Below are 25,576 nucleotides of genomic sequence, written 5' to 3' on the forward strand. Positions count from 1 at the left end.
ATGGGCTCTGCACCTCAGCTGTGTTGCATTCCAGTAATTAGTAACTGGTTTGTCTACGCACACAGCTGGGGTGCATCCCGATGATTACCTTCTCCTTATATAAACCTCTGGCAGACGCTCCGTGCTGGCCGGAACATTAACTATCAATAACGAACATTAACTTAACTAACATTAACATAGTAACGCGGACAAATGTGGTTAGACTGCTACGCTGACAGATACTGTGCGTTTTTTGGCTTGATTCTTCCACACACCCTACGCGCTACGCTCTTCACACTACACCCCACCACACCACATATTTTTGATCCGTCTTTGCCAGAGCATGACCTAACTTACTTTACAGTACTTACCTGAATTACGTCCTTTTGATTTCCCGGCTGACAGTCCCTGTGCCGTGGATATCCGTTTTGTTCGCCTGTCTTCCCTGGTCCTCTACTCCTGTTTCCTGCCGTTAGTTTGTGTGTGCACCTGTTCGTCCTGGTCTCCGTCGTCATCACTCCCCTTCGCTTGTATGTATTATGGACACTGTTATGTTGTTACGTTGTTGTTATCTTACATTAAACTTTTTTTTGTGTACTAGCCCTGGGTAGGCTATCTTGAGTCCTACCCCATAGTTCTCCCTCACCCTCCTGGCGAGGGGGACTAACCATAACAGTCTCTCCAAGTTCCTATCCAAAAGGCGGTTGGGGTTAGAAAAGCAATGGTAAAATAAAAATAAGTCCTTTCTTTTCATGGCCCAACATGATTTGTATTTGCAGTAGTTAACTACAAAAAAGGCTAAAATGTCATTGTACTACTTTAGTAACTACACAACTATGAATATAGTTGAACTACCAGTTAAATTACATACTCCCTGACACTGTTGACTTGTACAGCCTTAGCAATTATACAGTCTAAACTTGCACCTTTTCAGTGTTCACCCTGTTCACACTGGTCTCAATACTGGGCCTCTCTTTTACTTGTCAGCAGTGGTGCAAAGTAACTAAGTACTGTACTTAGCTACAGTGTTCAGGTATCTGTACTTTACTTTAGAATTTTCATTCTCTGCTACTTCCTACTTTGACTTTTGTCTGAAAACTAACAGTAGTAGTTACTTTACATAATCATATTAATAATACCACATACACTGTAATCATAAGACTGTTGATTCCTGGTGGAAAATTCACAAGCTACCCATCAGGATTTTAAGTTATTCTAATTATAAAATAGTTAATAAAACTAGCTCCCCCTTTACCAGCTGCAACATAAAATGTGATGTGCACAGTAAGACATCAATAATTATAATCCACTAATATGATATACATTCATGTGCAATGTGCTGTTCTGCATAATGAGTAATTTTATTTTTAGTACTTTAAGTAAATTTTGATACTAATACGTTTGTTTGTTTACTTATGTAATGTTTTTATGCCAGACTTTTAGTTGTAACAGAATATTTTACAATCTGAGAACCTTCTCCACCACTGCTTGTCAGAGCAGAATCTCGTTTATAGCTCCTTGTATCCAACAGGTGGCTCTGTTTGACACTGAAAATGTCTGTTCAGACTGAGCAAGTCAGATGTCTCACAACTGACAAGTAACACAACAGGCCCATTTTTTAGGCCAGTGCTCAAGTCGGCCAAATGCTTTATAAAGAAATGCAAATTAAATTGTTTTCTTTACTGTTTTAGTCAGATGATAATAAATGTTTACCACAAAAATATAACATTCTCAGTCTTGTCCTTGAGAAAAGCCCTGATGGAATTGTTTTATTTAGGACAGGTCTCAGCTAATAAACTCAGCTGAGTGGCTTTTTTTGCTGGCAAGTGACTTTATATTTGTATTATATCACATGTACTATATATCGTAAGGCTGATCATTTTTTACAGTAGCTTCAACCAACATGCATATATTGAGAGAAGTAAATATAGTGATAGTCAAATATACCTAGGCCTATGGTGGCCTGAGTTATGCAAAATGCATCTCTCTGCCAAGGTGAGAGCAGTTTTGGGTCAGATTTCTGTCAAGCCTTTAGCCTAAATTCAGGATATTATTGAACATATAATTACAGTATTTGTTAAATGTGAACTGCAGTGTTAACATTGCTATGCAAGTGCAGGTATTTGTATGACAGTGTGGGCGTGGACGTTGACTGAACAAATTCCCTGAAGCACCAGGCGTGGCTGTTTCATCTTAGGTACAGTCAGATACAATACACAGATCTGTCAGTCTGTGGGACAGGTGCTAACTTACTGAGGCCACCGCACTCCTGAGGTAGAGCTGAAGAGGTTGAGCCCAGCCACAGGAACTGGGTTAGTATTTTATTTTGAACTTTTAAAACTGGAAGGGTTAAGGTAACAGCTCCAACTTAGTTTTAGTTTACTCTAACGTTTTTTCTTTTTCAGTAGTTGTACAACATGAGAGGACGGTTTAAAAGAAAGGGCCCAAAAGAACAAACAGATTTCGCCGCCGGGCTCGCTCCTCTGCCAGGAGAAACAGCGGAGGGCTCGGCCAAGCCCGACACACCTGTCCCTGTTGTGGCTGTCCAGGATGTTTGTGGTCATAAAAAAGGTATGAACATTTCTGGCAACAACTTTAGTGGCATTGTGTTTGTGTGTGTGTGGGTGAATAAGTATGTGGGTGTGTTTTGGCCTGTGTAACTGGGAAATTCACATCTCATGGAAATTAAATGCGTTAATACAAGAAAAAGGTATAGCCCTCTTCTATAGGAAAGGTAACGTTAAATAACTTCTGTTGTGATCAGGCACTATATAGAAAATAAAATTTAATATAATTAACTTGACCTTCAAGGGGGGGGCGAGGCACCCCCCTAATATAATGGTAGGTGAAACACTGCAACCACAGGCCCTTTGTTTTAATCCAGTGGCTTTATTAGTCCAAATGATACAATCATGGCCAAAGCTAATTTCACAACTTGCCAATTACTGCAGAGTTGTCAGTAATAACAGCAAGGTGTTATTTCGCCAAAAGTCTGGTCATTTGCATCTTGACAGTTTTTCATATAACTAAAGTTTTTTTGTCCTAGGAACAGAACAAGTTAGTATATTATCAGTAAAACAATGTATACTGTGTTAAAACGGTGTAAATAACAGTATCTGAATTAAATGTTATCGTCTTTGTAATTCCTTTAGGGTCGCAATAATAATTTACATGATGAATTTTCTGGGGATTATTTTCTCAGTTACCTTAAAATGTCACAATTTCCCAGTGCCCAATGTTTTCCCCCACCAGTATTATGAAAACCAAAGAGATTCAGTGTAATATCAGATGTCTAAGAAAACAATTGGAAATCCACATTTACAAAGTGGTGTTTGAAACAAAATTTTTTTTTAAATCACAAAATAGTTCCCAATACATTTCCTGATGATCCATTAATCAGATCGTATATGCTTTAAAAATAACAGCAAGATAAAATAGTTATATAAAATATATTTATCAATTACAAATGTGTTTAAAAAACAAGTGATAAACACTCCAGTTTGAGCAGAACGGTACAGATTTGTATGTCACTGCGTTTGAGCCAGCCGATGGTCGTGTCCTTGCTGAGTGTCTGTTGACAGCTTTAGGCAGGAGTGACAGTGTTCACTAATATGCATTTTAATTTTCAGATGGACGCCAAGAGCGTGTCATGTTTGACAAAATCACCTCTCGCATCCAGAAACTTTGCTACAGCCTGAACTCAGACTTTGTAGACCCAGCCCAGATTACAATGAAGGTGATCCAGGGTTTGTACAGCGGTGTCACCACCGTGGAGCTCGACACTCTGGCAGCAGAGATCGCCGCCACTCTCACAACGAAACACCCTGACTATGCCATCCTTGCTGCACGAATCGCGGTTTCAAACCTGCACAAAGAGACAAAGAAGGTGTTCAGTGACGTGATGGAGGACCTGTACAACTACATCAACCCTCTGAATCAACGTCACTCTCCGATGATCTCCAAGGAAACCCTCAACATTGTTCTTGAGAACAAAGACCGCCTCAATTCGGCCATCATTTACGACAAAGATTTCTCCTACAACTTCTTTGGATTCAAGACCCTGGAGAGGTCCTACCTGCTGAAGATCAACGGCAAAGTGGCCGAGCGGCCGCAGCACATGCTCATGAGAGTGGCGGATGGAATCCACGGAACCGATATCGACGCAGCCATTGAGACCTACAACCTGCTCTCAGAGAAGTGGTTCACCCATGCCTCTCCTACACTTTTTAATGCAGGAACCAAACAGCCACAGCTATCCAGCTGCTTCCTGCTTGCCATGAAGGACGACAGCATTGAGGGCATATATGACACACTGAAGCAGTGTGCCCTCATCTCCAAATCGGCTGGAGGAATAGGTGTGGCGGTCAGCTGTATCAGAGCCACAGGGAGCTACATCGCTGGCACCAATGGCAATTCAAATGGGCTGGTCCCCATGCTGAGAGTATACAACAACACGGCACGTTATGTCGACCAGGGTGGCAACAAGAGACCCGGCGCTTTCGCCATGTACCTGGAGCCCTGGCACTTTGATGTGTTTGACTTCCTGGAGCTGAAGAAGAACACAGGGAAGGAGGAGCAGAGGGCCAGAGATCTTTTTTATGCCTTGTGGATCCCAGACTTGTTCATGAAGAGAGTGGAGAGCAACCAAGACTGGTCTTTGATGTGTCCGAACGAGTGCCCTGGACTGGATGAGTGCTGGGGGGAGGAGTTCGAGGAACTCTACACCAAATATGAAAAGGAGGGGAGGGTCAAACGAGTGGTGAAGGCTCAGCAGCTGTGGTACGCCATTATCGAGTCCCAGACAGAAACTGGTACACCATACATGCTGTACAAAGACGCCTGCAACCGGAAGAGCAACCAGCAGAACCTGGGAACCATCAAATGCAGCAACCTCTGCACAGAAGTTGTCGAATACACCGGCAAAGATGAGGTAGCGGTCTGTAATCTGGCTTCCATCGCTCTCAACATGTATGTTACCCCTGAGCAGACATACGACTTCAAAAAACTGGCATATGTGACCAAAGTTATTGTCAAAAACTTGAACAGGATCATCGACATTAACTACTATCCAGTACCTGAAGCCGAGAAGTCCAACAAACGTCACAGGCCAATAGGAATCGGAGTCCAGGGTTTGGCAGATGCCTTCATCCTGATGCGTTACCCCTTTGAAAGTCCTGAGGCACAGCTGCTGAACACCCAGATCTTTGAGACTATCTACTACGCAGCCCTGGAGGCGAGCTGTGAGCTGGCTGGTGAGCTTGGCCCCTACGAGACTTACGAAGGCTCTCCTGTCAGCAAGGGCATCCTTCAGTACGACATGTGGGGGAAGACGCCCACCGGCCTGTGGGACTGGGAACTGCTGAAGGAGAAGATCGCCAAGCACGGCGTGAGGAACAGCCTGCTGCTGGCCCCAATGCCCACGGCCTCCACCGCCCAGATCCTGGGCAACAACGAGTCTATTGAAGCCTACACCAGCAACATCTATACTCGTAGGGTCTTGTCCGGAGAGTTCCAGATCGTTAATCCTCATCTGCTCAAAGACCTGACGGAGAGGGGCCTGTGGAGTGAGGAGATGAAGAACCAGCTGATAGCTCACAATGGATCCATCCAGGTCAGAGAAGTGAATTGTTTGACATGTGTTGTACTGCCTGTTTTTATCCTCTACAACAGTAAATCAAAGATCTTTGAGTTTTGGGCTGTTGGTCGAACAAAGTGAGATTTGAAGAAAAAATTTTGGGTTTTTTTTTTTTTTTTTTTTTTTTTTTTTTTTTACATTTTATACACTAAGTCCAGTAAATAATCAACAAATTAATGGATTAGTAAAATGATTGTAGTCGCAACCCTGATGATTAACTCATCACCAACATGCGTGTTGTTGTGTTGGCTGCAGATTGGTTACTTTTTACTGATTTGTTTTCTTGATAAAATCTTAAAAAAATAAGGTGACACATTGAAGTAGCTTGTTTTGTCCAACTAACAGGTAGAAGCTGTAATCAGCTAATGTTTAGCATTTTTGCTTGAAGCCTGACTCGAATAATTAATTCAACTATTTTTCAGCTGCAATATTGTGACTATTTAAATGCTAAAGAAATAATATGTGATGTTTTTCATTTTATTCCAACAGGACATTAATGAGATTCCAGATGATCTGAAGCAGCTGTATAAAACTGTGTGGGAAATCTCCCAGAAGACAGTACTCAAGATGGCCGCCGACCGTGGTGCTTTCATTGACCAGAGCCAGTCTCTGAACATCCACATCGCAGAGCCAAACTATGGCAAACTGACCAGCATGCACTTCTTTGGCTGGAAACTAGTACGTGAGACCTTCAGAACAAATCTGAACCAATAGCTGTGAATGCAACAAGACATTAAATTCACTTGTCCCTCTTCCCGCAGGGCCTAAAGACAGGGATGTACTACCTGAGGACGAAGCCTGCCGCCAACCCCATCCAGTTCACCCTGAACAAGGAGAAGCTGAAGGAGGCGCCGCCAGCCCAAGCCTCAGGGCAGGAGATCAAAGAGCGCAACACTGCAGCCATGGTGTGTTCTCTGGAAAACAGAGATGAGTGCCTCATGTGTGGATCCTAAACATCCTCACTAGGGCACACACCTACTGTCAAGAGTGTATAGAATATTTGTTTTTCATTAAGGTGAGCTGTCTTAATACACACTTTTTGTAATGTTGGGAACAGCTTTGTAATGAAAAATAAAATTTTCTATGCAGGTTGTTTCAGCATTCTTGCAGGAACTGAAGAGTAAAGCAGCTTGATTAAAACTAAAATAGAAACTACAGGGCTGCAACACAGTTTGAATAGTTTTAGCTGTTCAAGTAAAAAGCCTGAGATGTGATCAGTTGTCCTAACTTTGTCATAAATGTATAATTTCAATTATATGCTCATTATTGAGGTCATAGTTAGAGATGGTGTTGTACTAGGGCTTGGACGGTTTTTTGTGTGACTAGTAACAAACATTTGCTGCAGACCAAGTTTACTACTGCTTGTGCAACTTAAGAGGGATGAGTTTAAAAAAAGATAGTCTTTTACATTTTGAAAGATAAACAAATGTTCTGGTAGTCACTTTTAATATATTTTTTAATAAAATAATGAAAACGCAATTTACACTTTAAAATGTACAAGTTATTACAACCCAAAGGAAACCATGTTCAACCGGAGCGTCTCATCAGTGGATCGTGTACCCCCGCCACATGCAGAAAGCACCGATGGCCATGAAGACGCTTGTCAGGTAATAGAAAACAGGAATACAAATCAGTTTTGTACAGCAATCTGAAGTAAAATACACTGAAAACACAGTACCCTCTCCACTACTGTCTGCAACAGTGGCCAATGGGTTAAAAATAAATTACCAAAATATTTCACATCTAAATAAACAAACCTAGTCATACAGTATTACCGTTAACCTTAACGCATTATTGATTTGTTCCAACAGCGATCATTGTGTGCTATAAATAGCTTAAAGTTAATACATAACATGAACAAAATGAATATATAAAGAAACCTTGCCCCTTTTACATAAGCGAGCTAAAGATTAAGACTTGCAGATGCTAAAATCACAGCTACACCTGTGAAGATGCAGGAATGAAGGGTTTCCGAGTAACAGGAGCGTGTCACTGCCTGATCGGACCCCAATAAAACCGACAAATCTGAATATAGAAAAAAAAAGAAAATTCTAAGGGGTGTCTGAGCCCCACTGAGGCCTGAATGTGTTTTTGACAGACTGGTAAAAGTCACATTTCTGAGCCCAAATCAAAAGTCCAAGCAGGCGTTGGTATTAATGTCACTGGTGTCAAAGGTACTGGGATGACGAGAGCCAACTTTCAGCAATAAAACTGGCTGCAGAATAAGAAATGAGGTGAGAGCAGTAGAGCAGGCACAGAACTTTTTTTTTGTTTTGTTTTTCAATGGGCTGAAGACGATCAGGAGAAAATGGCCGTTTAGCGTCCAGATAAAAGTTGGACGCTTGTTACCTGATTTTCATATCAAGATATAGCAAACTATGAAAAATCTGATGTTTTTTAACTAATTCATCAAATTAAATGCTTTTACATTTTAAATGGACACCTACAATAGTATAAATGTCAAAATCTCAGATTGTAGACAAGTTTACATGGTCTCAGTACAATGCCTCGTGTCACCCGCCTCTGATCGATGATAAGTGTCATTAACAGCATCTTGAGAAACCTGAGCATGTTGGAAAGTTCAAACAGTTGAAGTAGCTCTTCCACAGGGCAGCGCACGTGGAGATTTAGTACAACTTTATCAGTGATATCTAAACTTAAACTGGAAGCTAGGATTCATCCTCTGCTGGGACGTACTGTCCATTCAGTACCAGCATCCAGACAGACGCACACTTCTGTATGAAAAATAGATATAGTAGACAACATCGTTAAGCAAGCTAGTGGTATAAATAGTGTCTTGTGTTCATCAGAGAACACGGGGGCAAATCCTCTTGCGCATGCAGACCGACTCTTGATATGAAGGCGGTGTCGAGCGAGTCCACATACAGTACATGTTTTCTATAAGCACAATTAGTGGTGACCGAGCTTCATCTTCAACAAGTATGCAAGTGAGACAAAATTACAGGAATAATTAGACATTTTGAAAAACACTTATTCACTTCCTTGCTGAGAATTAAATGAAAAGATTGCTACCACTCTCACATTGATCCCTTAAGCTACAGCCAAATTACAGGTTTGCCAGTTTGTTACCATTTGACAGGAGCCAGTCATAGCTCGGTCAAACCCGAACATAGGAAACATGTATTTTCACTGTTATTTACACTCATCTCCAGTGTCCATCCAATCATAGAAAAGAGACAGTCCTTCTGAACCTACACTCATCTCCAGTGTCCATCCAATCAAAAGAGACAGTCCTTCTGAACCTCCAGAACATACCTGAGAAAATCAGGTTTTCTTCAGTAACGGAATGAGTTCAGTGAAAGCTGCTAGTACCTATAGTTGTACATAGCAAACAGGAACTACTAAAGTCAAATTTGTACTTAATTTTACAAACTGGAAACAAATAAATGTGACCGCGTTGCTTTGTGTCAGTCAAATCTTATACACTGCAGCCAACTGATGAAGAGACTGTTAGCCTGGCTTTGTCCAATGGTAATGACGTCCCCCTACCAGCGCCCCTGAAGCTCACTAATTATGTGATGAGGTGTGGGTTCTTGACCAGTGGTCCGTGGCCCCCTGGTGGTCCGTGAATGCATTTAAAGTGGCCCCTGAACATGTACTCAATGAATTTCATTGTAGAAATCTTTTTTTTTTTTTAACTCATTTCCATGTATTACTTATTCTTTGTGAATAATAAAATTCATACAAATATATACACTTTAGAAAAGCCAAGGTGACTTCCAGGATTAAAACAGCGCCCATCCAGTCTATCCATCCCACTTAGTCAGAACGGTTGTCCCTGGGTCACAACTTGCTCAACACCCCTGTGATAAGGCATTAGGTCCAAAAATCGTCCGCAGTGGCTAGCTCAAATTCCTAATCAATTCACAAATTTGGTGGGTCAATGTATATGATGCAACACCCAGACCAGTTGCTTGGCAACCAGCAGAGACAACAGAAAGTTACTGCTACTAGCTAACAGTGAATTGTCATATTTACAAGTTGTTTTGTGTATGACCTAAAGAAATGAGATATAACCTATCAAACAGTGACCTTTAGATGTGCTGGTAGGGGGGGGATTCTGTTACTTCAGTTAACAAGATAAATGGTTTCCAGTCCTTGTACTGCCAGAAACAGTTTGGTGGCTGTAGCCTAATAACATTCTAACAGAGAAACGTTAGACTTGGTATTAATCTAATTATCTCGGCCAGAAACTCAACAAAGTGAAGTGCTGCTTTGAACATTACAACAAAGATCATTTCACTGACGTACTGTAATAACAACCCGAGCTCAAAAAGATCTGAGATGATACGATACCGCTGAAAACAATGAACATTAAATTCAAAACAATGTTCTACAATTAGAGATGTGATACTGGTAGCTGTACATCACTGAATTTCTGACATCAACCATTCACACTTGCTCAACACACTGATGGCTTGTTTCACATCTGTGGGCCACGGCTCATCCAAGTAAACGGAAGAAAGGAAATTACTGTGGCCCTCAAGTTTTATGTTACAGTAAACTAGTTTATCACGTCGCTGTCCTTGAACAGACCATCACATTCAACCTCTTATTCAGACACTCCCATTAATACACACACACATACTTCTGTCTTTGTGAGGACACTCACTGACATAAGGCATCCCCTAGCCCCTTCCCCTAACCTAAACTATCAGAGCTAAATGCCCAACCACAACCCTTCCCCCTAACACCTAACCTAGACCCAATTCTAACCTGATGCCTAAAACCATCTTAACCCTCAAAAAAGTCTTTGACAAAGTGAGGACGAGCCAAAATGTCCTCACTTTCCAAAAATGTCCTCACTCTGTAGCAAAAAAATTATTTTTTTGGTCCTCACTATGCAGCACACATACACACACCAGAGGGTAATAAAATGCATCTGTCCTTGAGCACAAACACTGTTGTGCAGTAATGCTTCTGAATATTCGCTGTACCATCATTTTTACACACACACACACACACACACCTCTTCAGTACAACTGTTAGGCAATATCAGTACAATATAGATAATATTGATACAGGAGAATTGTACCACAGGTATGTATCTACAGTACCATGTCTGTAGAGTTTCTGTCACTTCTAGTGCATTCTGGGAGATGCAGTCTGTAATGAGTCCTTTTTTGGCTGATTCGCTGCAGCTACAGTATTAGGCCTCTCCAGGTGATGTAGTTTTCTCTGAAACAAACAGTCTGGTTCTCCTCTCCTTCTTGCTCCTCCAGCACAGTAATGTTAAATATTTATATATATATATGACAAGTATATAAGACCTTTTGACTTCAGTTTAGAAAAATAGGCGGGCTCAGAGAAAAGAGAGGGAGGGTCTCTGCTCTGTCTGTGCACAGACTTGCTGAGACTTTTTGGGAAAGTTGCTTTAAAAAAAAAAAAAAGACATTGTCTCTTGATTCTTCTCTAGTTTAAGGCAGTCAAGTAGAAGCTAAGAGAAGTTACATCACTGCAACCTTTGACTCCTGAAAGAATATTTCTCTCATAGCTCACACGTTTCCTATTCTTCACTCCCTCTTTGAGTCAGTTCCATGTGTTAAGGAGTGAGCCTCGTGGTCACTTCCTGTCCTGTTGAGGTTGGTAAAAAGCATGCTGAACTTCCGCAGCTGCTCACTGGCTGTCTGGCTTTCCTCCTGCAAGCGCTGGTTATTCTCCCTCAGGTTGGCCATCTCAGCGAGCAGAACCACTTTATCCTGCTTCTCCTGATGGAAACAACAAAACAAGGAGAGAAGAGAAATGATGAGTGCTCAGTTCATGTGGCTGGATGTTGACTATTTACTGTTATCCAGATGTACTCAAAGTGAACTAGAAAAGCTGAGGGTTTCATGAGGAGTTTGAACACAAACATCAGTGACACAATATCTGTATATTATAATAAAAAATAAAAAGGGACTTCCCAGTAGGTCCGTACAACATAACCATCATTCCCTTGGTTTAAATGTGGCCCAGGAATCAGGTGCACCAGCTGGTCAGAGTTTCAGAGACACTCTAGTTATAATTCAAATGCTAATGTGGAGATGAGTTGTTAGAAAATATCTTCGCCTACTAACTGTTGGTGCGACTCCTCCGTAGGTGCCTGGATCAAATGACCACACTAGACTGCTTAAAGTGACATTGTGAGACCTGATCAAAATGATGCTACATATGAAAATTAATCAGCAACTGTTTTGATAATTTAATAATTGTTTGTCATCGTTTAGGTCAAAATGTCATTTGCTGTTTCTGTCTTCTTTGCTTTGTTACATATTAACAGTAAACTGAATATCTTTAGATCTCTTGACTGCTGTTTATATGTCACCTTGGGCTGGAGGAAATTATTAGTGACATTGTTCACTATTTACTGTCAATTTCTTGACAAAGCAATTAATAAAAAAACTGAAATGAATATAATCATTAACTGCAGCCTTAGTAAGAAGATTAAAAGCTGGTATGCAGGCTCCTCTCTCAAACTATAACAGTGAGTGTCAGTAATTCAGTTATGTACCATAAATTCATTCATTCATTCATTTTCTACTGCTTAGTCCCTGAACAGGGTCACGGGGGCGGAGCCAATCCCGGCCGGCAATCGGGCGAAGGCGGGGCACACCCTGGATAGGTCGCCAATCCATCGCAGGGCTAACACAGAGATGTAAATTCACATTTCACAAAATAACCTATCTCTCATTACAAAAAGTTAATGATGCTGAAACAACTCACTAATAAGCGCAGGCTGCTTACTTGGATGTTTCTTTCTAGTGCTAAATGCAGGAAAAGATGTAATTCTCCATATGGCGCACTTAATAAAACAAAGTTATATTTACATTTATGAGGTATTCTACTCATGTTAAATATATCACCTACCCCCCAAATCCATACAGCAGCTGGCTGCCTTTGAGTCCACTGGACTACAGATGTTTCCTAACAATCAGTTTAGTCATGACTAATTTCTTCACTAGCAAAAATTTTCTTTTAGTTTTAATGGTGCAACCTGGTTTAGTAAGTCACAAGTTTGAAACTTGCTGGTGGCTACAGAGGACTAAGGAGCTTAAAACCCTCCTCCCAGTGTTTGTGGTGTCATTGTACTTTCAGCTGTCTAATGCAGGTAACATTGCAAGAAAACAAAAACTCACTTTCTCCAGATCATTGTTCAGCTGCTTTAACATGACCTCCAGGTGGTAGAGCCGACCAGACAAATCGTTGGGCACCTCGTCACTGTAGACACACACAGCACCATTATTTTGCATAGAGCCAACAATTACAACACTCTAAAGAGCCACGTACACACCCACAGCTCTACGGGGAATGTAGGTTTTACAGGGAAGACGGGCGTTAATGGTGTTCATGTCTGAACGTCCTAAAAAATAAAAGCTCCTCAGTTTCAATAAGAAAGTCATTGTCTTGCTGCTCCCTGGCAGAACAAACTTCCTCTGGCAACACAGAGCCTACTCAAACAACCAACTGTTACTCTGGTGAGAATACACAGAGGACTAGCAGCCTGGGGATTTACTTCTAATTCTGTTAAATAAATTACCACAAGGTGGCAGTAGTGACAAGGTTTACAACAGGACAGCAGGCCTGAAACATAACAAAGCCATGGATAATTAGATACTCTGTGTTCTTCCAGTTCTCTCATTACTTTACAACCGATACAGTTTGTTTCACCTGTGTGGTGTTGAGATGGACCTACCCGCTGATGGTTGGCGTGGTCCGTGGTGTCTGAGGAGTGAGAAACTGGACTGGACTGACGGCCGGCCTCATTTCTGGACCTCCAACCTGTGGCTCAGTCAGTGAGAAGAGGGAAACCGCTCGTTGTGCTGCAACAGAGACACGTGATTGCACTTCATAAAAGCTGCATAAACTAGTTTGTTTTATTTTGGTAACTCAAGGGTCTCTTGGGATATACAACACGGTACACATCTCAGCGCAGGTGGACCTGGCAGCAGGTGAGGCCGTGGATCAGGTGTTGGTTTCAGTTTAGTGTGTTTGTTTATGATGTGGTAGTCTCTGTGGACATGAGAGACAGCAGCGAGACCCAGAAACGAAACAGTAGCCGAGAAGCAGAGCAGGTGATTGTGTACGAGATGCAAATGACACCCAGGTCCCTCCTTCTTTCCCAGGACTGCCGAGTGACAACAGAGAGCTGACTGAGGCATTGCAAAAGCAATCAGTCCCCAGCAACCAGACAATAAGTCTCACGCCCACCAGGAGTTTACGATTGTGTATACTGGTTAGTTCATTGTTACAACAGAGCAGTTATATTTAGATTTGTTTAGCATTAAACTTAATCTGACATAAAGGTAGTTGATGTTAGCACTTGTGTATGTGTGCATACATCAAACCTGCACCATCTTCTTGCCTGAGGGCAGCTGCTAAATTCAAGAGTTGTTGGTCCAAACTGTAACACAACCCCCTACAGAACAATAAGAGTCCCACACTGAGCCTAGGTTGAACAAACCTAATCCTGAAGTGTCTCAGTCCTCACCTTCGTAAGCTTTAGCAGCATTGACCAGGCTGGACCACTCCAGACCACAGGCTGTGTCAGGAAGGGGCATCAGGCCAGGATCGAGCCTCCTCAGAGGGGGAACTTTGTCCTTTACTTCTGTCAGAGACAGCTCTGATGCAGACAGAGGCACTGAGGGACAGAGGACAACAGCTGCAGTAAGTAAACAAACCTCTGCATTAAACAACAGCGTCACATACACCAAGGCTGCAGGACTTATGAATGCAACAAATGCAGTGGACACTACAGTTATAATAGCACTGCTTTGGGAACTCACTCTTTTTGTTCTGCAAGTGGTTGGAAGAGATGGCATGCCTGCGTGTGGGCAACGTGCAGGTGAACAGCACATCGGTTGGAGTCGTCTGATTCTCAGTGGTCGCAAAGCTGGAGTCTCTGCGCCCGCTGCACAGCGACTCATCTGAAAATGTGCGCTGCAGAGTTCGTCTGGGAGACTACAGGGACACAGGGGACAGAGATCAGAGCTGTGTGTGCAAGATTGTGAAAGTGCTGCCGATTAGACATAATGGTCCACAAGTGTTTGTGTGTTCCTCACTGGTTCTCTTTGTGGCATCTCTCCTGGATTGTCCATGATGATCAGTTTCTTCAGGTCATCTTCGATGGTGCTCTTATACGTCCGTCGTGGAGAACGCAGGTCCCTCAGAGAAGCTCGGAGTCGAGGTTGTCCAAAGACGTTCTTTGAATTCGTGTCCACCTGCCTGTTGACAAAAGACGTAAGCAACAGAAACACAGAGGATCAGGTAAGAATTATGTATTTTCTTAATCGTGTCCTGTTCCTGCATCGCTCCAAAAAATCAAACCTCGAGCGTGTTTAACGATCACTACTTCAGTAGCTCATCTAAAATAAAAACAGCACCCAGGATACTGAGTTTTCTATTAGTGACGTTGAACCTGCTCCATGGTTACAATTACTTCTAGGCTTTTTCCACCACACAAACCTAAAGAAATGTGTTGGGCTGTGTAACCACACCCAGGTTCTACATTCGTTTCCACTGCCGTGTGCCCGCTTAGGGGGTGTGTATCAGGAGTTGGGAGTAAATCAATGTTGATCATTTTGAGCTTAGTCTCCGTCTTACTTCTTGCTATTGTTGCTGTCAGAGCTGGACGCTGTGGTTGCATTCGAAGGTGATGGACTGTTGTCTTCGGTCTGCCGGGCGGGTTGCCTGCTTTTCCCATGTAAAGCCTTCGGGGCAGAGCTGGACAGAAGGATGGCACCTAACTGAGCTGAGGTGGGTGTTGCTGTAGCAGCTCGGATGGGCCACGCTTTCTCTGCCGTCGGAGTCTTGTAGCCCTGGGGTGTGTAGGCCCTGAGAAGATAGACAGGACATCCAGATGTATGTGTGATTTATGCACAAATGTCAGTTGGACTGGTAGCCACAGGAAGCTAACTATGTTTGGATTTGACTCACTAATGCTGATTAGGTGGCATACGTTAAGTGTTGATACAAACGCCCGGACAGAAAGTCAACAGCTACATGGTGTGAATAAGGGTATATGTTAAAATCATTTTACATTACTTAGATGGATACTTTCTGATAGATAACATTGTGTTTATGCCCTGTACCAATCAACGAAATTAAGTACCTTGCCATCCTGCATAACAGCAGAACAGGACTTGAAATGTCTTTTCTCCACCAATTCTTCTCCACAGCAAAAAAAAATTATATTACAATTACATTGTACAGTGCACTGATGGTCCAACACATCCCGGGCACAGACTGCAGCACTACAGATGATGGCACTGAACACAGATCGTTTTAATCCAACACAGAGTGGTTAAAGCCTGTGCACGTTGGTCTGTTCAGTGGCTACATGCATTTATGATGTGGGGGCGGCAGTGACAAGTCCTCCAACAGGAAAAAAAAAGTCACATGATAATTTATAAAGGATTAAGTTGCTATAAATATTAATATGCACTTTAAAACTGCAATTTCTTGTATCAGTGTTTAAAGAGGAGCAGGTGGTCATACTTTACTCCTGCTTGATGGATCCTTCATTTAAAATCATTCAGATCTTGTTAAAAGTCAAGTTATTACAAAGCACACAGAGACAGATGACTAATGAAAGCAAAACCCTGAATAACTGAGTGCTCTCTTCCAGGATGATGGTGCCACCCCATCCATAGGACACAATGGTTTGATGAAAATGATGTGAATCATATGCTGTGGCCTTCACAGTCACCAGGTCTCAACACAGGAGACAGCATCTCCACCATCATCAAAACACCATGAGGGGAATCTCTTTTGGAAGAACGGTGTTCATGCCTCCAGTGGAGTTCAGAGACTTGGGAGAGTCAGTGCCAAGCTGAAGCTGTTCTGGTGGCACGTTGTGGCCCGGCACCTTACTGAGACACTTCATGTTGGCCTTTACTTTCATTTGTCACGTCTGTCTGCAGGATGAATTTGCCGTCTTTCACTGAGGTTAATGTTAGTTAATATTAGCTTCATAAAAAGTGCCATAAAAGATGCATCTCATCAGTGAGCTGGTCTCTTACCTGGGTTTGAAAGCATCCATCTTATCCGCACTGCCGCCAGGAGGCGGGAATGTCCTTGTCCGATACCCTTGGTTCTGATTGGCTGTGGCTGGTATGATGGGTGAAGACTCTCGTCTCCGTGTTTCTGCACTGCCGCTGCTCCTTCCCAGTGACAGCTCTTGGACGCCGCTGTAGGTCACAGAGCAGTGCATGGGCTTGTGGGACTGGGTGTTGGACAAGTTCCCGTGGCGAGTGTTGCTGTAATGGGTCGAGGCATCGATGCCGCTGTCGCTGGACCCGCCCTTGTTGAGAAGGTCGGGGTCTTGGTCAGACGGGTCAGCAAGGCAAACCCCGCCCCCTCCCCGCTCACCTCCAGCTCCTCCGTCGAACCATCGCTCATCGCTGTGGCTGCTGGAGGCGTTACTGGACAGAGTGTTACTGCTGGAGTGACTCGAGTATTGAGTCTCACCCTACAGAGGACATAAGGACAGGAGTCAGACTCGGAGGAAATGAGGCAGAGAAGGAGACACATGAAGAAATGGGATGAGGTAATGCCAAGTCTGACCTTCGAGTGTCTGTTTGGAGAGTCTTTCCCTGGGACATCCTGTCTGGTCATTCTCCTTGGCCCCCCTCCACCACCTGGTCCCCGAGACGACGAAACTGGAACGTGCCACAGGGGTTCTGCCAGAAGACACACACAGACGCTCATGGGATTAAAGCAAATTACACTGAACCTTCATGACCGACAAAAAGGATTAAATACCTATATCACATTTAAACACTGACCCTTCCCTACAGCAATCACTCAAATTACACCAAGTTATCTCTACTCAAATGCAATACACATGCTTTGAAACTATATAGATATGATTGGCTTTACTTTTGTCATTGTCACTTATCTTTGAGTGGATATGAACCACTGAAATTTCTTCTTCACTGCCTAATAACCAGCACAGCCAGTGTGAGGTTAATATAATGTTGCTGTTAAGTGGTATTAGTGTGTAGCATCGGACAACTTTTACGAGTATGAGTACTAGAGGGTGGCATCAGACCAGATACCCTATACTGGTATTAGTATTGTGCATCCCTACTAAGGAGTTCACTGTATCAACTGAAAGTTCCTAAGATGTCAGTGTTGTGTTTACAGCTTGATTCCTCTGTTCCCAAGTGGTCAAAAAAAATTTTTGTTATTATGGGTTTAAACTAGTTTTTACTCCCCACCAGTTCCCAAAGGAAATCTGGCTCTTTAGCTGCTACATTTTGAAATCAGCAGCCTGTTGCAGGCAAGGTGAACTGGTGAGTAAACAAAATACTAAAGCTGTGGGCGGTAAAACCAAAAGAATGAGTTGAAAGACACCAATCAACTCTGTAGATCTGATAGAAACTGTAGAGTTAAGTGATATTTCCTACTGTTAATAAAAAAGTATTTATTATAGCTGCTTTAAAGTAGAACAAGTATGAAACTTGTTGTACTTTAATTGTAAGAATGTGACAGTGATTTTTTTTTAAGGTGATGATGTACCTGTTTTGCAGCGCTCCATGGTGCTCTCCTGGCTGGTGAAGCCCGAGGAAGACTCTCCACTGGACATGATGTCCACGTTGAGGTGGGGCTCATAGGGCAGCAGGGACCGCTGTCCTGTACCATATCTACACAGGAGGAGGGAGGGTATGTGATAACAAACACATTCACACATTCATACCACTGCCTGTTGTAAAATAACTAGAATACCTGGGAAAATCACATTAATTTATATTATTATTTATACCACAGTTTATCCAAAAACACATCCCCCACACACACAGTCAACTACAGTGGGACACAGAGAGGATTAAGGTTAAAGACATGCAGCTAGCCCAAAAAACACAGTGTCAATGACTAACACTGGAGGTCTTCAGTTTCTGTTTTACATCTGCATGGCGGTTAAATAAAACAGGTTCCTCTAGTTGGATAAGATGTTAACAACCTCCACACAAGAGCCACCCACACAACAGGAGACAGTGCGTTCATACACGTCTAACTGCAGACCTGAAATCGGCACACTGCTCAGTCTGTTTTATGAACCGATCTAATCCGCTTCGAACACACAAAACAGCTATTATGAGTAACAGCAGACATGTTTAATCAAGATCAAAGGAGTGACGGAAGAGAGTTCAGAGAACACAAGACCACACACACACACACACTTCCACACACCTGTCGGGTGAAGGTTTGTAGCGTACAAAGGGGCCTGGTGTGAGTCCAGGTGGCCCCATGGAGGAGAGGCCTACCAGACCAGGGGAGGGCGAGGAGAAGCTGGCTGAAGGGTTTCTGTAGGGCAGAACTCGGTCGCCTCCTGGAGGAGTCAGACTGTAGTGGTTCTCTGGGTAGCTCACAGGCCTGGAGGACACACAGAGGACGAGGGTCAACCAAGAGAGAAACAGAGTGACTGCAGAGAGGTGAGGGGTGTGAATAAGGCTGTGAGTGGAACACAAAAAATCATTTATCTAACTTTAGTGAGAAACAGCGCCACAGCAAGGCGATCCACTCAGAACGTGCTAGGATCTGACTATGGTTATTAAGCCTGGGACAGGGCGGTGTGTCAAAATGTCAGTTTCTATGACTACACTTCCCCAAACATATTCAGCTTGATGAATACCGATGATTTGAAATTAATTTATTAAGCTGCATGAAGCTGCCTCCAGGAGGGCATCTCTAAAATGTGGTGAAGCCAGAAATACCGTCAACTGATTGGGTCACATAATTTACAATGCTTTTACAATGTCATTATGATGGAAGGAATAAGTTTCTCCATGCAACTGCAACAGCCGCCTGATAAACAGACCGAACTGCCATTTCATCAGACATGTGCTGGAGGTGGGGTTTGGTTGCCTTAACCAAGTCACAGTGTAACTTAACATACACTCAAAACACAGAGTGGGTATTGGGAGAACGTTTTCCATGACAATCAAACTTCCACTTTGAGCTTTTATTTTTATTTTTATAAGTTGACTAAAAACAACCTGTTAAGCTGTGCTGCCACTTTTCCTAGTTTTTAAGAGCATGTTTCTGTTAGGACTTTATATGGATGTAGCTGACAAGCTACGTAGGAACGTTAACATCCCTGTTCTCCATCCCATCGACAAAGCTGTGACTGCTGGACTGTATCGTCAGCTGGTGGAAACAGCTATTAATGAGCATGACATAAGCCTGATTTGACATTATACATATGGGGGATGATTAGGAAGTCTGGGACCTGGGATCTGGTCTCACTTGTAATCCCATGTGATGATAAATGAACGCAGCATAGTGGCTCTGAGTCTCACCTCTTGGCATTGAGGTGCTGAGGCTCTCTGTAGGGAACTGGCATCAGCGCCTTCTGTGAGCGGGGCATTGGAGGACCCATGGGGCCCCAACGCTGTGGGTTGGGAGCGCTGTGGAGCCCTTGAGGAACAGGTGGACTGTCCCATCGCCACATTGGACGAGGCGAGGGTCGGTAGCCTGCTGCCAAAGGCTCAGGTTCTGGCTTCTGCTCCATGGTCTTCATCTCATACTCCTCTGTGCAGCCCCTAAAAAAGAGAGAAGCCTTTTAGTAAGACGAGTAGATAAACAGCATCAGAAATCGAGCACAGCAAGTGAATCAAAAGTTTGACACTTAAATGTTGCAGCTCGCCTTCCAAACCCTCTTTGTATCTCAACACAGCCTTCACCCAAAGCTTCTGATCCTCAGCTGTGGGTCAGTACAAACAGTGATAAGAAACAGCAGCCTCCTCTCTCAAGGCTTGAACTGCAGCTGAACCAGAACTGTGGCTTATGTGCCAAGTCCAGAGCATCACAAGTGCTCAACGAATTTCCTCAGGAATACCACACATTATCATCCTCTTGTACCACACTTTGTGGAAGTGCAAACACACAGCAGACACATAACAGAGCTCACTAATGAGCTCCCCTGACACTGGTGGAAGGAGATAGAGAGGAAACTGATTACCGGCACATCAGGACTCCCATCATGCCTATGGATCAAATGTGGTCAAATACACACACGGAATATGTGCACTAGGTCATAGTTAGTTAAAAGTTTGGGAATATGTGCACTAGGTCATAGTTAGTGTGCTTAAAATGTATGCTTAGTTTAAAAGTTTTCTTTTTTTCCCTAAAGTCTATAACAGTATCATTCAGTAGTTTCCTAAAACAACACAGAAAAGTAGCCTTTTAACTCCTTGTCCTAAAACAAAATATCACAAGAGGAAAACAGCTCTCGGATGAAGACAAGCTGGCATTTAGTCACATCAATTATGAAATCACTGTCAGAGCTCCTGGTCGGAGGGCGGTCATCTTCGTTTATTAACTCAAGACACAAACACAGCACTCAACTAAAATGCTTGAATATTCCCAGAGTAGCCTTAAATCCATCACATACCTTTTATACATCATCATTATTTCATTCACAAAGGCTATTACAGGAGGGCAGAAGGCATCAATTATGCATAGAGGATGTATTTAAAACCAGATAAATGCCGAGAGGAAGAGGGAGGAGGAAACGAAAGACGAGGGCAACAATGACGGAGGAAAAATAGCGTCAAAGTGAAGAGTTAAAAACTGCAGTGATGGGAAATAAGGCAGGAGAGGAATTAAATAAGAACTTAAAGAGAAACAACATGATAAAAGATGCGAACGCAGTGTGTGATGCTTCCTTCGTCACCCGTGAGAGTAAGAAAAGCATTGAGTCTTCCTTTTAAGAGACTGAAATATTCTAAACATACATATTATTGTTGCTTGAAAAATGACAATTATCAGATTAGTTGGCATGTATTTTTCTGTCAATCGACTAATCAATTTCTAGCAAGGTGTAAACAGAACAAGAACACACACACACACACACACACACACACACACACACACACACACCAACAAATGTCTAGATGATACCATGAACATCACCAAATATCAACTGATAGTGCATTTAGCAGAACTATAGCAACGGTGCACAACTGTGCTGTATTTAGAAACACAAATTAATTTGCATGAACACAACATGTGGTCCGGTCATTTTGATTGATCAAGGACTAATAGTGAATCAATAACCATCTGTGTAATAGTAGTAAATGCTCTACCCTCATACAGACACACGAGCATACCAACCTTACAGTGAGTAGACATGCACTTTTTCTTCCACTGCACTGGCTGAGGTGACACAGCTGGAGCTCCCCAGCACGCACACACACACACACTCATGTGGCCAAACACACTGCTGACATCAATCACACCTCTTCTCTGCTGCACCCGTCCATCTTGCGTGTGTACGTCCGAGGCAGGAAAGAAAGGAAAAACACTTCCAACTCTGGTCTCTCTTTCTCTCTTCCACCCACTTCTCTCAATCTCGGAGGTGTTGAGACACGTCCTCCTCACCGAGCGCTCTTCTGAACAAACTCATTGCTGCCATTCTCTCAATCTCTCATTGCTCCCTCGTCTCCATCCTTTTCATTTGAGCATGGATTGCATTTTTAATTAAATACTTCCATTCATTTATTGTTTTTTTTGTGGTCTCCCATTTTTCCTGCAGATTCCAGTCCTTAATCTCATCCAATCTGCTTGCCTGGCACACAACAACACATGATTCAGAGAGGGAGAGGGAGAAATACAAGACTAATTATCAGCTGTTCCAATGCCACGATAGAGAGTGTGTGTGTCTGAAAGGAATTTAACTTGGTGTAATTAAACTGCCTCCAACATTAAAGAAATCTAACCACAGTGCGATCACACAGCCAGACATAATGACTGTATTTAGAAGCCCCGGTTCTCCAGTCAGAAACAACACACTCTGTATATTTATTTCGTCACCTCTGCAACCGTTGTGAAACGCTGCTCAGTCAAGGCCTTATGTGTAGCTGAATGGAGGGAAAAGGATGACAAGGATGATAATAAGCAGAGCGAGATGGCGATATATGAAACAGAGAAAGAAACAAAGAACAGGAGATGTTTTTAAATAAATGTTAAACAAAAGCTTCTTTCTTTGTTGTCTCTGTGCCTCATTTCGCCCGTTTCCTCTTGAACGATTCGTTCTTCTTTCTCTCTGTTCACTCGCTTCCTCTTTTTACACACTCCCACACAAAATCCTCTCAGAACATTGGAGTCTGGCCACCATCTTTGTGTGTTTGAGCATCCTGTACTCACTCTTGTCCTTCCACTCCTGCCTGCTCAGTGCCCTCCTAAGCTCCCACCCACTGCTTTGACATCTGTATTTGCCACAGCTGTTTATAAATGAAGCGCCCTCATTAGTTTCACTCAAAGAAACATTCAGACTTAAACACACCTGCGAGGCCCTCCCTCTTCATACGGAGGAATGATGACCACTTTGACCGTGACCGACGTCCTCAGCAGGTCGACCATCTGTTCGTGAGTCAGCGTCACTGCAGCCACCTTGCAGATCTCCACCAGCCGACTGCCCTGCCTCAGTCCTGCCTGCCAGGCAAAGCCATATTCCTCTACCTGCATGAGAACACCACAAACGGTCTTCAAACAAGCCAGTTATGTGCAGCCAAGACTCTTCAAAATGAGTATTTCAGTATGAGATCTGGCGTGGCAGATGGCGATTTGACAATACCTCAGCCACAGTGCCGTCCAAGCGAACATGGAAGCCCAGTTGTCCCAGTCCGTTTCTTCTCAGAGTCATATCCACTGTCTCGCATCCCACTGTCAACGACTGGCCAAAACAGGAGGGAGGACAAATTAGCAAAAATAAAAATAACACAATTAAACTATTATGTTCTTTCATTTGTAATAAAACAGTCTGAATCAGTCAGCTTTCTGTGAACTTTATCTGGGATTATCACAATATGAAACTTGAGAAAGTGACTGCATGTAACACATGCTATGCAACATAAAGCATTTCATACCACTGGATTACAGATGTTTTCATCTACACAACACTGTTTTCAAAAGAAAGCCCTTCCTTCATGCAACTGTCATCACAGTTACTCCTGCTGTGGTCATGTTGTTTTCTCTGGCAGTAAAATCCTTTGAGTCTGTGAATTTACAGGCTTCCCAGGTGCCTTAGAAAAACTTTCAAGGAATGAAAAACACTGGAAACCTGCTGAGTGCAACACTTCAAAACATATACAACAGAATAAAGGCATGAAAACAATTCCACCGATTTTCAAGATAAAACTTTAGTAAGCACATGGTAACAAAAAAAACAATGACTTGACAAAGCAGAACATGCAATTCATCCTGCTGGTGGTTTGAAGACAAATGTTTGCACTGTGGGAATAAAAAAATGTGATAGATAATTTCCTGCTTTTAAAGGCTTGTTGTGGAGTTTATTAACCACTAGTAGTTCTATAGAACAATGTTTTTACCGAGTGTATTTTCACACTATTACCCTGACGGTCACTTGGTGGCAGTAGCATGGAAAGCAACAAAACAATGCACCAAGACAGTGAAGAAGAGAACTGTAAGCTAGTAAACATGGATGGTTTTTTTGCTGGTAAAAAGAAGTGCGTGTGTGTGTGTTGGGGGGGTGCAGTTTATAGTCAGCATCTAAGCTTTTCAGGAAAAAAAAAATATATATATATATATGTACACAGAGTCATGCCCTACATTTCAAATGGGACAAGCTCTCACCTTTAACCTCTGCACCATTTCCCTGATGTCCTGTGCACAGCCTTCCGGTACCCGCACTGCGATGTGGTCTCCTCTGCCATAGAAGATCTTCAGTGCCAGACGCTCCGGTGTCCAGCCGATCACGTCCGCACAGAAACAGTTAAACACCACCTCTTTGGTGGAACAGTCAATAAGGAGCACGTACTCAGCCGACACACCCAGAGCACATGAGAGTTCGGTCCCACCTCCACTAAAATCCTGAGCCTGGACCCTCCAGGCGATGGCGCCTTCAGCTCCCAGCTCTGCTCCTTCTCTTGCCTTTGAGCGCTCACGTTTTTTGGATGCGAGGGAGATGAGGTTGTTGAGCTTGCCGGCTGAGTCGAGCGGTGTGCTGCTGATGTAGTTCTCAGCCAGGTCACGCAGATACTCCTGCCGCGTTCGTGTCGCCATTGTGTGGAACTTCTCTGACTTGTGCGCTGAATTTTCTGCATTGATAACTTTGGCTAGAAGGAAGTTACGAAAGGTTTCTGGGTCACGGAATGTGACGCCACTGGGGATGGGTGGGCCAAAGGGGGGCACATCCTCCATCCGTGTCACAGCAACACTGAGAGAAAAGGCGAGGTGGATTTTAGGGGTGAGAAACTCCTCATTTTTATCATAGCAGTGTGTGTCTGACAAGGTGTTTGTCCTGCTCTAAGTGTTTACCTGTAACAGGTGTTTTCAGAGCACGGGTTGTGCACACGGACAATAACAAAGACATGCTGGAAGTGTGAGCGAATATTCTGAGGGGTGAAAGGCAAAGCTCCAGGCTCCTGAAAGATTATGGTGACGATGTCGTTCCCTATGTGCCTCTTTCTCAGAAGCTGTGCAGGAGAGGACAGGAGAGAAGGAAGGAGGAAAAAGAATTAATAAAATGAGCAAACATGGACATCACTGACTTAGTAAACCATAGAAAGCTTGGCAAGGGAAATGAGAGATTGAGACACTCACTACTAGACACCAAACAACAGCTCTTTATGTAATTTGTTTTTCAGATTGTGTGGGCTATTTGTGTCTGTGTGAGCTGGTGTGCCACACAGTCCAGGCTGTGTCTGTGGTGCAGAGCTTGCCAATCCTCTCTTCATCTGCACAGGAAAGTGTGAAAGTACCAATTATGTAATCCAGCCCACTCCAGATACACAGATTCTCCAGCAAAATGCCAAAGGAGCATCCTTCACTCGAGTCAGGCTGCAGACTGGAAAATTCTGTTTACTGTGCCCGATGTAGTGCTGACAAACATGGAATATCCATCCATCCATCCATTTTCCTCCGCTTATCCGGGACCGGGTCGCGGGGGCAGCAGTCTAAGCAAAGATGCCCAGACCTCCCTCTCTCCAGACACTTCCT

General features: G+C 43.2%; 2 protein-coding genes across 4 annotated transcripts in view; one reads left to right on the forward strand and one right to left on the reverse strand.

The window, feature by feature from the left end:
- Window positions 1-3,601: 3,601 nt before the first annotated feature.
- rrm1 (ribonucleotide reductase M1 polypeptide) lies at window positions 3,602-6,672 on the forward strand. Its single transcript, XM_020624532.1, has 3 exons — window positions 3,602-5,590; window positions 6,104-6,292; window positions 6,376-6,672. The coding sequence occupies exons 1-3, from the start codon at window positions 3,629-3,631 to the stop codon at window positions 6,565-6,567; spliced, it is 2,343 nt and encodes a 780-aa protein (XP_020480188.1). The 5' UTR covers window positions 3,602-3,628; the 3' UTR covers window positions 6,568-6,672.
- Window positions 6,673-7,052: 380 nt separating this feature from the next.
- Window positions 7,053-25,576, reverse strand: part of sipa1l3 (signal-induced proliferation-associated 1 like 3) — a 78,711-nt gene continuing 60,187 nt past the window's right edge. For all 3 annotated transcript variants that reach the window (XM_020624484.1, XM_020624483.1, XM_020624485.1), the window contains exons 8-24: window positions 24,896-25,053; window positions 24,212-24,794; window positions 23,193-23,291; window positions 22,902-23,077; window positions 19,915-20,157; window positions 18,806-18,988; window positions 18,134-18,258; window positions 17,177-17,292; window positions 16,633-17,081; window positions 15,215-15,445; window positions 14,674-14,836; window positions 14,398-14,572; window positions 14,103-14,252; window positions 13,308-13,434; window positions 12,751-12,832; window positions 8,878-11,343; window positions 7,053-8,826 (exon numbers count right to left, since the gene is read on the reverse strand). In XM_020624484.1, the coding sequence (XP_020480140.1) occupies window positions 11,149-11,343; window positions 12,751-12,832; window positions 13,308-13,434; window positions 14,103-14,252; window positions 14,398-14,572; window positions 14,674-14,836; window positions 15,215-15,445; window positions 16,633-17,081; window positions 17,177-17,292; window positions 18,134-18,258; window positions 18,806-18,988; window positions 19,915-20,157; window positions 22,902-23,077; window positions 23,193-23,291; window positions 24,212-24,794; window positions 24,896-25,053 (3,255 nt within the window). In that variant the 3' untranslated portion in view covers window positions 7,053-8,826; window positions 8,878-11,148. The remainder of the gene's footprint in view (window positions 8,827-8,877; window positions 11,344-12,750; window positions 12,833-13,307; window positions 13,435-14,102; window positions 14,253-14,397; window positions 14,573-14,673; window positions 14,837-15,214; window positions 15,446-16,632; window positions 17,082-17,176; window positions 17,293-18,133; window positions 18,259-18,805; window positions 18,989-19,914; window positions 20,158-22,901; window positions 23,078-23,192; window positions 23,292-24,211; window positions 24,795-24,895; window positions 25,054-25,576) is intronic.

Source organism: Monopterus albus, unplaced genomic scaffold, assembly GCF_001952655.1.
Source record: "Monopterus albus unplaced genomic scaffold, M_albus_1.0 scaffold328.1, whole genome shotgun sequence".
Taxonomy (NCBI): Eukaryota; Metazoa; Chordata; class Actinopteri; order Synbranchiformes; family Synbranchidae; genus Monopterus; species Monopterus albus.

What these genes read in the sequence shown, in the direction of transcription:
- rrm1 (XM_020624532.1), top strand. Translation starts at nt 3,629, where the DNA reads ATGTTTGACAAAATCACCTCTCGCATCCAGAAACTTTGCTACAGCCTG. An exon ending in CTCACAATGGATCCATCCAG is followed by an intron (nt 5,591 to 6,103) that starts GTCAGAGAAGTG and finishes TTATTCCAACAG; the next exon opens with GACATTAATGAGATTCCAGA. An exon ending in ACTTCTTTGGCTGGAAACTA is followed by an intron (nt 6,293 to 6,375) that starts GTACGTGAGACC and finishes CTCTTCCCGCAG; the next exon opens with GGCCTAAAGACAGGGATGTA.